This window comes from Sander lucioperca, chromosome 23 (assembly GCF_008315115.2).
Source record: "Sander lucioperca isolate FBNREF2018 chromosome 23, SLUC_FBN_1.2, whole genome shotgun sequence".
NCBI lineage: Eukaryota > Metazoa > Chordata > Actinopteri > Perciformes > Percidae > Sander > Sander lucioperca.
In genome coordinates, this window is record NC_050195.1 from 15,302,174 (window position 1) to 15,316,120 (window position 13,947).

Here is a 13,947-nt window from a genome sequence, read left to right on the forward strand (position 1 = left end):
GTCCCCTGAACACACTGTAAAAAACATCTCACTATCTGCTAGCTGCCTGTCCCCTGAACACACTGTAAAAAAACACGGTCTCTATAGACAGCCCAGGCCCCACAAACAGCAACAAAAACAAACTGGCCAACCTGCACCACCAAACATAAACAGTGTTCCAGCCAATAACCATAGACTGAATAATATTAATGGACTAAGCATCCCAAGTATATCTCGCTGCAGTCTGCGGGAACATGCACATCCAAGTCAGCCATTTTTTTTGCTTACGTCATTCCCCATACGCTCGAACGGACCAAGACAGCCTGGTAGAATTTTTTTACTATGAAGAAAATTATTTGGATAAATGCCATGTTTTTTATTTTTAATCTTTTAATTTTATTTGAAAATTTTATATCTATAAATGTAAATGATCGGAAAGAAAACCGAATAAACTAGTCACCAATTTAAAAATGACATGAAATTATATTTTAAAACTTTAAAAAAGGACTGACAAATAAGAAAGCCATCCGGACTCTGAACATTTACAATGCCTTACAACCTCTTTAATGTAAATTTAATGCCCCCATTTTTCGTGTATGTATGTATGCATTTAATGTTTTCAATGTGTTTATGGATCTGTACTTGAAAAATAAAGTTTTTTGAAGACAAAAAAAAAAAAAAAAAAAAAAAGAGCTGGTAGCGAAGCTGATATAGCCTCTGATATCAGAAACTGATGATGTAGGCTAAACACAAACGACATTTCATGCAACAGTGAAGTTTTCATGTAGTTACTACTGATTTTGAAATGATATCCAATTTTGAAAAATGGGTCATTTTAAACCTTGTTAATATTGATGACAATGTGATCAAACGGAAAACGAGCCATATTTCATTTAATTTAGCCCTCAAAAGTAGAATGGTGTGTTGTTTCGTTATGGACTTTCATATTAACAGCAAGAATTCAGTCACAACCAAATGTACAAAGGGGCTATTTTGCTTTAACAATGAACAGGTAAACCAGAAGCATACAGGTGAAACTCCAAAAATTAGAATATTGTGCAAAAGTTCATTTATTTCAGTAATTCAACTTAAAAGGTAAAACTAATTATATAGACTTATTACATGCAAAGTGAGATATTTCAAGCCTGTATTTGTTATAATTTTGATGACTATGGCTTACAGTTTATGAAAACAGAAAATTAGAATATTGTGAAAAGGTTCAATATTTTAGGCTCAAAGTGTCCCACTCTAATCAGCTAATTAATCCAAAACATCTGCAAAGGGTTAAATGGTTTCTCAGTCTGGTTCAGTAGAACTCACAATCATGCGAGATGCTCCTCGGATATTACCTGCACAGTAACACACCTAATCGAAGTATTTCAAAAGGTCGAACACACACACAGATGTCTAGATACAGTAAAATCGCTACGGATTTACCGTTATATCCGAGGGTTGAAGTTGCATTTTAACGGGGCAGTGCAAGTTGCGGCTGTGGTTTAGCTGAAGTTAACGCAGCCTGAGCTTTCACGTTACAATATAAAAGGTGTTGACCGTTGACTTAGCTAGCACGCAAACAGTTCATTTACATGTCTACGAGCATGTTAGCAAACTACACCAAAAGACAAATACTGAGGAATATTGATAGAAAGCAGGTGAAACTAGTAGGCTACTTCCATACTTTTTAGCATTGGCTAATTAGCAACCTGCCTGCCATCAGATGTAGCTTCCGAGCTAGCTAGCAGCTAGCCCCAGAAGCTCATGAAAACAAGGCTTTCACCGGCAGTCTTACGTTATTTCCGAACCACTCTTTTCGTTTCAAAGTCGGAAATCAAATGAACGAAAAAGTACACGGGCCCAATTACAGTTCACTGTTGTTGCATGAAATGTCGTTTGTGTTTAGCTTACATCAGTTTCTGTCATCTAATGTGAAACAAGAGGATATCAGCTTTGCTACCGTCTTGGTCCGTTCGAGCGTATGGGGAGACGACGTAGGTAAAAAAAAAAAAAAAAAAATGACTGACTTGGATGTGGCCTTCCCGCAGACTGCAGCGAGATGCTCCTCAAGCATCCGGTTCGGCGAAGTGCTACAAATGCGGAAGTGCCTTAAAGCTGCATTCTCTCTGACTTCCAGCAGGGGGAGACTCCTTAAAGCTGCATTCTATCTGAATTCCAGCAGGGGGGAGACTCATGCGGTTGCAAAAGGAGTTTGGTTTCTGTAGAAGTCTGAGAAAGTGACCCACTTCTCACTTGATTTATTACCTCAGTAAACATTTTCATAATGAGTTTATGGTCTCAGTTGCTAGTTTGAAGTCTTCTGCAACACAGAATGATGTTCATTGTTTGAATTATGGTCTCGTTGATTTTAAAAATGATAAAGCAGGGGGTGTTTTAGGGCGTTTTAGGATGTGATTGCCAATGAAATTGTGTAACGTAACGTAGAGTGTAAGGGCCCCTCCCTCACTCCTCCCTCTCGTCTAAAATCGATCGTCACATCTGCAACCAGGATGGCTGTGCCCGTAATGGCAAACTCGACAACTCATAGCAGATCTCCACAAACCAATGGGTGACGTCACACATGCTCTGTCCATTAAGATTATACGATATATGCCAATAACCGACAACAAGGATTTGGGGGTGGGGGTTGGGGGGGTTAGTGCGCGGAAGGGAGGGGGAGGGGACGGGATGAGGAGGAGGGAGGGGTGAGCTAACCTCAGTTTTGTTTGACAATACTTCGAACGTCAACAAGAGGTGACCTCACCCAACATCGCTTAGAGCACCTTTCATTTAAAGCTATAGTGCGTAGTTTCTGTCTCCCCCATGAGGAATTCTAAGTAATGACAACAACACTGTCGGAGCGTCCACATAATACAAGCCTTCCGTGATCACGCACCACCCCCACCCCTCCTCCACACAGTTGATAGTAGCCAAGGAGGACACGGAGGATTAAAAAAACATGATGGACTCTTCAGAAGAGGTCATTATCTGTGCAGGAAAGTACCCGGACGCCACAATCTTCTGAACATCATCATGAATAGCTTGATATTCATATCATATACATTTAACATATTCTTTACAATTTCTTACATATCTATATTATATTTACACTCCACAAAAAAAGAAAACATACATATTAACATGTGTATATATTCACCATGGAGAAAAAAGAATCTGTCTTTAACAGGGGGTCAACCACTGTGCCACTGCCAGGTTGCAACTGATAATATAATAGGCTAAAGCAAAGACAGTTTATGGAAAGCACAAGTGTAATTATGGTCAGATCTTGTGCCTGACTGATGAGGAAGTGATATTGATAAGCGTTGTGATTTACGCATTTACAGCGTCGGATATTTTTTGCCAGCTTTCCTTCCTGTTTTAGGAAGCAGCGACTGTATTGCGTTTTGCCTGTAAAACCGTGTCTGTGTTCTTCATATTTATGTAGAATTATAGTTTGCTCTTCTTATGTAAAATATGTGGCTCTGGTAGATATTTGCGATTGGTCATGCAAATATCGCCTCTTTAATGTGAACGCGCACAAACACTGAACTGAACAAGTTGATAACCACCGTCGTGACACAGCTTATGCGGGAGCACAGTTGTTAGGGTTAGATTCGTAGTACAGGCCTCAGGTCAAAGCCCTTCCTTCTCCCTGTACCTTGTGAAAACCATATTTTTGTACCGCTTTTTTGAACTGGGTCATGCTTGGCCAGTATGTTTTTATGTTCTGAAAATGAAGGCCCACCGTAGGCATGAAAGGTGGCTCTGAAAGGTTTGTACCCCACTCCTTCTAGTAGGGGAGCAGCTGTAGTCAGTTTCATGAAAAGTTGTAGTGTCATTTTTAGTGACATACGTACCCATAACCACCTGAGAGAGGCTGCATCTTTACAGCCATATTTTGGCAAAAAAAAACAGGAACACATACTGAGCCCATAAATGGTCAGCAGAGAAGTGGAATATGCTGCAGACGTGGTTTGAGAAGTCTTAATGGATGTTTTATTTGCTGTGAAATAGGGCTCAAATGTTGGCTCCTAACGATCATTATTTTGCACATTACGTTTTACAAGTATAAACTCTTATTTTGTCTTGTGTTATGAATAATAATAAAAAAAAGCTCAAAGGGAAAAGTATCAAGGGAAATGTCACAGTTCTAGGTGTTTTTTCACTGTTGATTCGTTTCACTGTTTTTGTAAATTCAATGATTATCTTTCCAAAAGTCAATGAGTAATCATGTTAAACAATCCTGATTTCAACATTGACCAAAATAATTGTGATTATGATTTTTTTTTCCATAATCGAGCAGCCCTACTGTGAAAGCAGGTAACCATTGGAATTCACTGTAATTGCTGTGAATCCAAACCAACCACAGCATTTATTCCAAAATTTTTTGGAATAACTCCATTCCAAACATCAGTCGAGAACCCTTTTAAAAGATGAACCCATTAAACATCTTACTAAAATGTTGTATTCACTGTGTTCTGTTTCTCTCCTCAGAAACTCCGATGCCAGTCTGCTCCTCTACAAGTAAGACAATTCCTCTTTTCTTTTTTCAACCAGTTGGTGTGCTGGGAGTGCATGGCATCCCGTCTCATTTTTTTTTTTGATCGACAGATCTATCTGACATAGCACCCACTTTATACTATACTAATATAAAACTACAGTCTCTGCATGAATGTAAAACCTGTGTAAACATACTTTAGCACTGTTGGCAATCACATGACAGTTCTTTGCTCAAAGCACCAGCCCACTCAAAGCCTTAAATTCCGACGCCTACAGTAAAAGTGATGCTTTTACAGTCGTGTCAGGATTCAGTGTATTCTCATGAACGGGTCCATACGATACGAAAATGTACGCACACCAACACGTATGATCTCCTAGGAAACTAGGGGATTGCTGGCTGGTCACGTGACGCCGGCTACAGAGCTCTGTGACGGCGAGTGGCAGTTGCTAGCTGTGTTTAGCCGCCACAGAGCTCCGTCGCTTTTCAAGCGATTGTTTCCCACACATAGACTAATGTGTGGCGGTGTGCCGCACTATCAGCACCGGCCGCCGCACATTGCGTTTCATTATTCATTTTTTTATTTTTTTTTTAAAACGCTATTTAAAACATGTTCTTCTGCATTTCCTTTCCCTGCTTTCCTCCGTCTCTCTGTCACTTGTGTCTCGCTCACATACACACACATAGCTCCTCCCACCGTGCAGTGTTTGGTGTTTTTAGCCCCCAACGTCGCCTTTCAGGCAGCGCGGCAATGGTTATGTCAAAGAAGTTATGTTAGTGTTGAGTTGAGGGTTAGCTGCCTGTAGGGCGACGTTGGAGGCTTAAATCACCATCGAGCCCACCGTGCACACAGCGACTGTCTCCATAAAGGAGAGAAGACGGCTGGCCAAATTCACTAGTTCACTAAAGGTTGGTATCTATCTCGTGAACACCTTTACACAATCACACATTCACAATCACCGACCCGACTCTTAGCAAACAAGCGATTGCGCCTGCTTTAGAAAGTTAACTAGTCGCAAGTTTGCGGTAAAATGCAGTTGGGTTGTCAACAGAGCTGAACAGTCCAACCAGTGTAATTAGTTATGTTATTAATTTGTTTACAATATTTTCAGGCTTCAACCAGTGAAAGACCCCGCCCGCCACAAATTGAGTTCTAATCTGTGGGAAACACTGGATTCACTGTCTCAGACTAATTTCCAATATCTGAATGAAATCCTGAGAGTCCTGCTAGAGTCGGGACGCTCCCGTTGTCTCCATCGTTTGGTGTAAGTTGTTTATAAAACGTAGTCCCAGTCTGTCTTTTTTCGTTCAGACAAAATCAAACGTGTTTGATATTATCCCAAGTTTATAGTCTTGGTAGTGAAGTTAAATCATGTAAACATTGTCAACAACCAATGGGTGTGTTCACTCCAGCACCAAACAGGAAGCAGCAAACAGCTAGAGCCAGTGGTGTTTATGGTTGCTATGGCGCCGCGCTAAAGGTGACTGAGCCGGTCACAGGGTACTGCGAGTTGCCGGTGAACGCCATGCTGCAACGACAGTTAAGTTTAGGAAAAAGAACGTGGTTAGGATTAAAACACTCCCAAGAAACACGCATTTCCTGTGTGAAAGTCTTTTGTTTTCCCCTGGATGTGAAGTCCACTCCCTGGCTTGAAAGGCCTTTGTTTTGGGACCCAAACATCCACCTCGACCACCTCCCTACGTGGCCCACAGTGTTCTTATACAGCAGCAGTCAATGTGGTGCACACAGCAAAAAAACATGGAGTGTTTACCATTTACAGTGTTTAACTTTTTGTAGCTTCATGTTGTCCTTGGGTCAAATTTAACGTATGTCCCTCCGATCTTAACTATTACTCAAGATAACTCATAATTTCTGATTATGTTACTCCAAAAATAGGCATAATGTCATGTAAATGAGGTTCATTGTCCAAGCATTCCAAAAAGAAGTGTCAAACTAGTGGTATGTTTTTAGTTATGAAGTTGGCTAAGAAGATGTAACACAGAATTGGGTGATCAATTATAGGCTACTTTATAGGGGTGGTTTGGTTCGCATGGTTTGCATGTCTCGGTCTCGGTTCGGAGCGTGTGTGTGTCTCACGGTTCGTCAGTACACTGTTAATGTGCACTAACCACTTACTGCCGTCGTGCCCACTTTATACACCTATGTTAAAACACTTACTGGAAACGACGAGGGGGACGAACGCAACACATGGCAGCTGATTGGACGAACGCGTCACGTGGTTCTTGCTGCTTCCGAATTTCAAAACAGACTCTAATGGCATCTCGTTCTAAATATGATCTTGTGTTTTACGAAAATAGTTCACCGAAAAGTGTTTCTGAAAACATTTTAAGCGCGAAATAGGCCATACAGTTGCTGAATCTGTCTGCTTTTTTGATCGACAAAGGTCAGTTTAAAAGATTTTCATCAGATTTTGAGAGGCGCCGAGCCGGCCGCTCCTCAGGTGGCGTGTGGCGTGCTGCAGGTCACGTCACATGCAGAAATGTCAAGTGGGAGAAATAAGGAAGGCTGCCCAGAGTTGGAGGATGCTCCAGCGTCGTATATATAGTCTGGTGTGTGGGAACATTTTGGATTTCATGTTACCTATGATGACAGCGGAAATAAAACAATAGATAGAACTGCCACTGTGTGCATGTATTGTGCAACATGCATTCAATATGCTAATTTTAGCTATATATCATATGCTGAAGTATATTTCTGGAGTGTTAAAGATTAAAAGAAAAAATAACAAGAACCGTACAGAACCGAAAACCGTAACCCTAAAACCGTGATACGAACCGAACCGTGGATTTTGTGAACCGTACCACCCCTAGTTAATCGCAATTAGTTCTGAGATAATTAATTGTACAGCAACAGTTGGACTTGTTTCAGCTCTAGCTGGGGCATCTGTTATTTTCCTTCAAACTGCTGTACGCCATCCCATTGAAAAGCTCTTCCTGTTCGGCTCGTTAACTTCTGTTCAGGTTTCCCTCGTTCATGTGTTTAGCGTCACCTCGAGGAGCCATGAAGTAGTGTTGCTGGGAGTAGGGAAATCTATTCAGAGCGCCTTCTTTTATTGATTTAAATGTCTATTTGGTGCCAGCGTATTGATTCTTGTATCGCACAAAGGACAATATATTGCCGATCGATATTTTGTCCCACCCTCTAATGTACAGTAGTTTCAGAACCTATGAGACACAGATTTTAGATGAGGTAATTCATTTTGAAAAGACATCGTTCCAAAATAAGGCCGGAGACATCTGATCACTGATTAAGAGTACCCTGGTTCCTTAAGTGCATGTAAACGCAACGGATTGTCTCGTTGGTACCTGAAGCATCCTCACCAACGGAACCTTGTTTTTAGTCTGAACACCTACATTTATATTTACACATTACAAACTTCACGGTTAAGGTGAGTGTGTGTGTCTGTTGAATATGTAAACGTGACACTTGTACAGTGTGCTGCTTGTGTAAACAGTGCAGGTGGTGTAACTATCAGGGCTGGGACAATATGCTTTTGTCCCACGATTCTAGAAGTACTGCGATTCCATAGTATTGAGTATTTTTTCCCCCTTCTTTAACAAAAACAAAAGTTGAATGATACATTTCTAGAGACAATATATCATGAGACATGTCAAAAACTAATTGTTTTCTAAAAAGAATGACATCACATGTCAGTCAGTCTGACATTTATTTACTTTGTAAAAAAGAACATAACGTGTTTTCTGCATTCTCTGCTTTCGCTCTGTTTTGCTGGAAACGCATATGATGTATTCTCCGTCAGCGGTACCGTATGAACAAAAAATATTAAGCTGAAAGTATTGATTCTGGGGAAAAGAATCGATTTTTAAAAAATGTCGCAAAGAAAATCACTACATGTACGTACATTTTTTTCTCCCATCCATAGTTTGGCGACTTGTATCTGCCTCTCAATCATTACATCTTACATTACCAGTCTGTGAGCAGGAGGAATAGTTGCACACACTGCCAGCAGATGTTAAAACTAACCACTACACAGTGTCAGAGGATTGAGCTGGCCTTTGATGCTTTCTTGGAGCCTCTGTTCACCTTTTACCTGGTTTAATGTTTTCTGGATCGCTGCTAATCCACTTTTTAGGCTCACGTGACTCCAGCTCCTGAGTGAGTAGTTGAAACCATATGGCGAAACGAGAGGCTTCTTATGTTGTGGTGGTGCTTCCTAACTCTTTGCTGTTAGTCATGGTGCCCTGTGTCAGAAGAGGACATCTGTGACTTAACTCCTCAAGAAGAACCTCTTGTTTCATATCACACGACTCAAAGTGTAGAGTCAAGTGGTATTAAGCTTGATTTATACTTGCTTACTTGCTTCGTATGTAGGTACGTGGAGACACAAACCTACGCAAGACCTCGGCCGTGACTTGGTAGCGTTGCATTTTCCCCCCGACTCATGTCCTGGTTCTCCTTCTCCATAAACAACATGAAATCAAGGAGAGGGTTAACTTGTGTCTCCCCTGTGCTCAGAAAGAACAGGGGAGACACTTTGTTTCTCTCACTATGACTCTAGAGTTGGTACTCGCTCTGAAGCTAATGCCCGCCACTCTCTCACTTTCTCCCTCACTCTATCACCTTCTCCCCCCACACACACGCATGCTGGCTCGACGCACACACCACCAACGCAAGTATAAACATCAGGCCACTTACGTAGGCCACGGTGAAAGCTCTGCGTGGAGTCCTTGTTTTGGTGGAACATGTGTACGTTCAAAAGTAGTTGTAGTCGTGCAACAGAAAACTTAGATTGGACAGATAGTCTAGCTAGCTGTCTGGATTTACCCTGCAGAGATCTGAGGAGCAGTTAACCATAGTCCTCACAAATCCACCAGAGTTTAGAACGCCAACACAAAGAAAGAGGAAGGTAACGGACATCCGGCCGATAAAGAGGGACATCCGGCGGCCCCTGAACATTGAAAGTGGAACGTCGTCGATAAAGACTAAGTGGTATTGACTCCATAAGCCTTTTAAAATCCCTTGAGACCCCCTCTGTGTTGTTTGGGTACCTCTACACTGCAGTGCAAAGCAGTAAAATCACTTCCCGTACTGTGACCCCTACTTGAACCTCAACATCATCTCATAGAGTCTGCCTGTCAGGTGGGGATGGAGTAGCCTAGAAATCTAGACCACCCTAACGGCAGCAAATGTAATTTGCAGCCAGGGTCAGTCTAGCAACTCTCCGTTGGCTTGCGAGATGGAAAACCCAAATTCTGGTCAGGCCAATCACGTCGTGTATAGAGTCGGTGGGCGGGCTTAACATAAGGATGGCAGAGTTGCGATGGTTCCGCGTGAATTCCCTGCTACTAGAAAACAAAGAAGATGGCTGCTGCTGCTGCTGGTGAACAGCGGTCTTTGGAATCGGCTTTGGCCGCGACTCTGGAAGACTTGGAGTTAAGCTTTTCTTTGAGAAAAGAACAAAGAACGCCACTGAAGTCATTCTTAAAAAGGAAGATGTGTTCAGAGTTTTGCCAACCGGATACGGCAAAAGTTTAATCAATCAACTAGCGTTGCTCTGGTTGGCTATGAGTGCAGAGGGAATTTGAAAGACAACCGTTTATCCCGCCCCTCGGATTGAGCCTTGCCAATGGTGAGTTCCCAGACCCAGGGGTGCAATGATGCATTGATCTGGATCAATATATTGACTTAATCCTCAACAATCAATATTATCGATACAAATCAAAAAAATATTAATACATATCGTCATCTTTTATTGTTTTTACTAAAAATAGTTTTTTTTTAATTTAAATGTCTGGAAGAGCTTAGTGATGAAATTGTCAAACCATATTAGTTGCATTAGTTGCTTTTTGTAAATATATATAAATGTAACGATGATTGTGTTAAATGGTCTTATGTATTATATCGGTCGCAGGCGTCTGAAATGTACCAAATCGAAATTGACTTTGTGGTATCAGCAAATATCGTATCCTTGTCCTAAGAATCTATTAAATATTGTATTGTGATAAAACGTGTGATTTACACCCCTAGTCAAAACCCAAACTCTCCTCCACTTTGAGGACAGAGTGTGGGAACATGGTATCACGAGACCCCTCTGTAATGTACAGCACCATAAGGAGTTAAGGGGGTAGTGTGTGGTCACAGAAGGCTTGTATCATGTGGACGCGCCGACAGTGTTTTTGTCATTACTTAGAATTCCTCATGGGGGAAACAGAAACTACGCACTATAGCTTTAAGAATGACAGCCCTGTTGTTGCCAACTTGGCCTTTTGTTTGTGGTGTGACTGATTCACCTTTAGTCTGCTTGGTCAAACGATCATTTTAAAAACATTCAAAGCCGATACTGTGTTATTTCTGTTTCAAAGGGCAGCAGTTAATAATCTAGAGTGTTCCTATGATTTTATACATTAGTAGTGAAGTTAATGCATTATAATCGGGATAATCGTGAAACGGTGATTATACCTCTGCCTGGAGTTTTGTATCTAGATTCTGTATCCGTACTGGATTGAGTATTGAGTAATCGTTGCAGTACAGTGCATGACGTATAAATTCAGTTTAAGGGGTAAAGCACAGATTCTTTTCTTGGAGCCTCTTTTTCTTGCATTCTTCATCCAATGTAATACAATATTTTGACTCCACTGAAAATGATGGCTGGGTATCATTAAAGAAATGTCGACACCGATACTTTTTTCGATACAAATTTTATAAGTAGTTATTCCTGCGTGTCTCTACGACGTGTAATGTTAGACAGCCAATCACAGACATTTTTAGATCTTGGTAGAAGGATGCTGCATGCTTATTGGCTCACTGATGTTGCTGAGATTTACTCCTTAGGTAATGAAATTGAATGACGAGGCATTCTTCGATAGTTGATACTTTAGAGGCAATTCGGTCGGTGCCTAAAAAGTGTTGAATTCGGTACCCAGCCTGAAAATGGCCTGGGTGTGTCGATTTCCTGCAGTTAGTTTCTGTTTCTTTAAACTGAACAAGGGCTTGGATTTAAAAACAAACAAGCGTTTGGTCAGGAAAAAACCTCAAACCTAGCAATTGTGCAGCTGATCCAGAAGTCTGCACAGACGGGCCACTTTCCCCTGGAGACTGCGTGTCTTCTCTTCAGTGGCGGCCACTCACAGTGCTCTAGTTAGTGCATTTATGTTTGAAGGCATCTCAAAAGGGCTTTGGGCATTTAAAGCTGCCAGGACGACACTGCTGCCAAGTGCTAACTGCCACCTTTCTCTGTGGATCGCTTTGAAAGGCTAGCATGAAGGAGCACAACGTGGGTCTGTGTGTGTGTGTGTGTGTGTGTGTGTGTGTGTGTGTGTGTGTGTGTGTGTGTGTGTGTGTGTGTGTGTGTGTGTTTCAGTCTGCGTTTTCTGTCCACAGAACATTACATTGCAGCAGATTATCAGTGTCAGGGCCAGTGTGGGGCTTTTTTTAAGCGGATCAACTCAAGTTCACATCATGCAGTGAGCTCTTTGTGGTGCAAATAATTGTAGCACGATATTAATTTGTGCACTTTAGTTTTGTTTTACAGTGTACTTTTTATTATTATTTATTTTTTTGTGGGGCTTTTTCCCTTAATTCGATAGTGACAGTGGATAGACAGGAAAGGGGGAGAGAAAGCGAGGGGATGACATGCAGCAAAGGGCCGCAGGTCGGATTCCAACCCGGGCCCTACAGTGTACTTTTGATTCAATTTTTGAAGTTTTAAATACAGCCTGGCATAATTTGATTCTGCTCATAAATTGTTATGGATAGAAGATTTTATTTTAAAAAACAGGTGCGTCTAATGGTTTCAGTGTGAGAACAGTGGAATTATAATCTGCATCAGGTAAAGTGCAGTAGCCTTAACTCCCTCTGGTCCTCCTCCCCTCCCTCTCTTCTCTCTCATGGGCTTCTTTTATGTGGTTGGGCTGCATAAATCCAGGCTGCTGTGGAGAGACCGACAGTTTCAGTTTTCCTTGCGTCTCCAACACGAGCCACCCCAGAATGTGTTTTTAAAAAAAATTTTTTTAGCTTTGCTATGGCACGGGTGACACGCTTTCTCTTAATGTGAACGTGAGAAATACTGTGAGGGAGCATGAAGAGTTCAGGTCCACAGAGTCTTCATGCGACAACAGGAGGAGTTTGTCACGGAACAGCCAGCCTCATTAGTTCCACTGGGTTTGATTTGTGTTGTCTTTGTTCGACCGGAACTCCGCTGGCCATTCTGAGCTCTGACAAGACACAAAAACATAGTCACAGGAATATGGGAATAGCAGGAAACAAACCAGCTCAGTTCATTTAGATAATCACACCTGCCCAAACAAACCGCACCAGCAGGGCAAACCAACTCTACTACGATTCAACCGAACTACACGAGGCAGGTGTGGAAGCACCCAAAGTCCACTGGGGACCAACTACAATCATTAGATCTGAGGAAAATCTTTTAGTTAAATTCATTTGGCTTAGCTGGTGCCCAAAACGGCTTGGGTGCTCCGCCTAAACCTTATAATAGTAGGGAGAACCTTGTCCTGTGGCATGCTGGTTCCAAGACGTGCTAATGGTAAATCTGTCCGGTGGGTGTTTCCTGTGAAAGAAAAAAGAAATAATTTTCTGCACAGGAATGAATTAAACAAGGGCTTGGAGGTTATCCACCTGAATATTTGAATGATCTTTATTGAAACAAGTGGTGGCAAACAGTGGTTCTAATAGCTGTGACTTTATTTTACACACTCCTTTTTTTTTATTTTGCCTCTTTCTTCTCGCTTTCTGACAAACGCATGTCTGCGACTCCTCCTCTGTGCAGGCCTTACTTGTTTGTGTGAGAATTATGTAAGCGTGCACACACACACACACACACACACACACACACACACACACACACACACACACACACTCATCAGTAAATCAGGGTCTAGAGGCGAAGCCATCACATTCCTCTCGGGGGGGGGGGGGGGTGGAGTGGGCTTGGTGGGGTGACGGGCTGCTGTCCAGTCTTCCACACACAGTTGCAAAGTTGACACAAGAGAGATACTCAGGAATTTGTCTCGTTTCACATCCAGCCAAGCTGAGGGGAATGCATGGCGAGGAAACACTCAGCTGTCCCGTTTCCCATGCTCCCTCATTGTATCCGAGGCTGGAGTCTTCTCGTGTGACTTACAGTGTCTCAGCTTTGTCCTCTAACTGACTACTGGAGACCAGTTTCCAGACTTCCTTTGATTAACGATTGGTTATTATGACAACTGCATAAGTGATAATTGCAATAAGTGCATTCCTTTTATCCAGTTAATTTAGACCTAAATGCAGCATAATCATGATGTCTTCAAAGGTTTCTTTTCCTCCTGGCTCTTTGAAACATAAGAACCATTTTGATTATCAACGTGAATTATGAATATGCGAATGACAAATGTATCATCAATATACATCTCTTTTCTAATTTTAAGGTAAAATGAAACGAATAAAGGTTCAAATGTGAAACTGTTTGATGAATTAAGTCCAGGGTTAGATGTACAAA

General features: G+C 41.7%; 1 protein-coding gene across 2 annotated transcripts in view; it reads left to right on the forward strand.

The window, feature by feature from the left end:
* Positions 1–13,947, forward strand: part of arhgef4 (Rho guanine nucleotide exchange factor (GEF) 4) — a 196,806-nt gene that overhangs the window by 16,844 nt on the left and 166,015 nt on the right. For both annotated transcript variants that reach the window (XM_031307777.2, XM_031307776.2), the window contains exon 2: positions 4,468–4,497. In XM_031307777.2, coding sequence (XP_031163637.1) covers positions 4,468–4,497 — 30 coding nt within the window. The remainder of the gene's footprint in view (positions 1–4,467; positions 4,498–13,947) is intronic.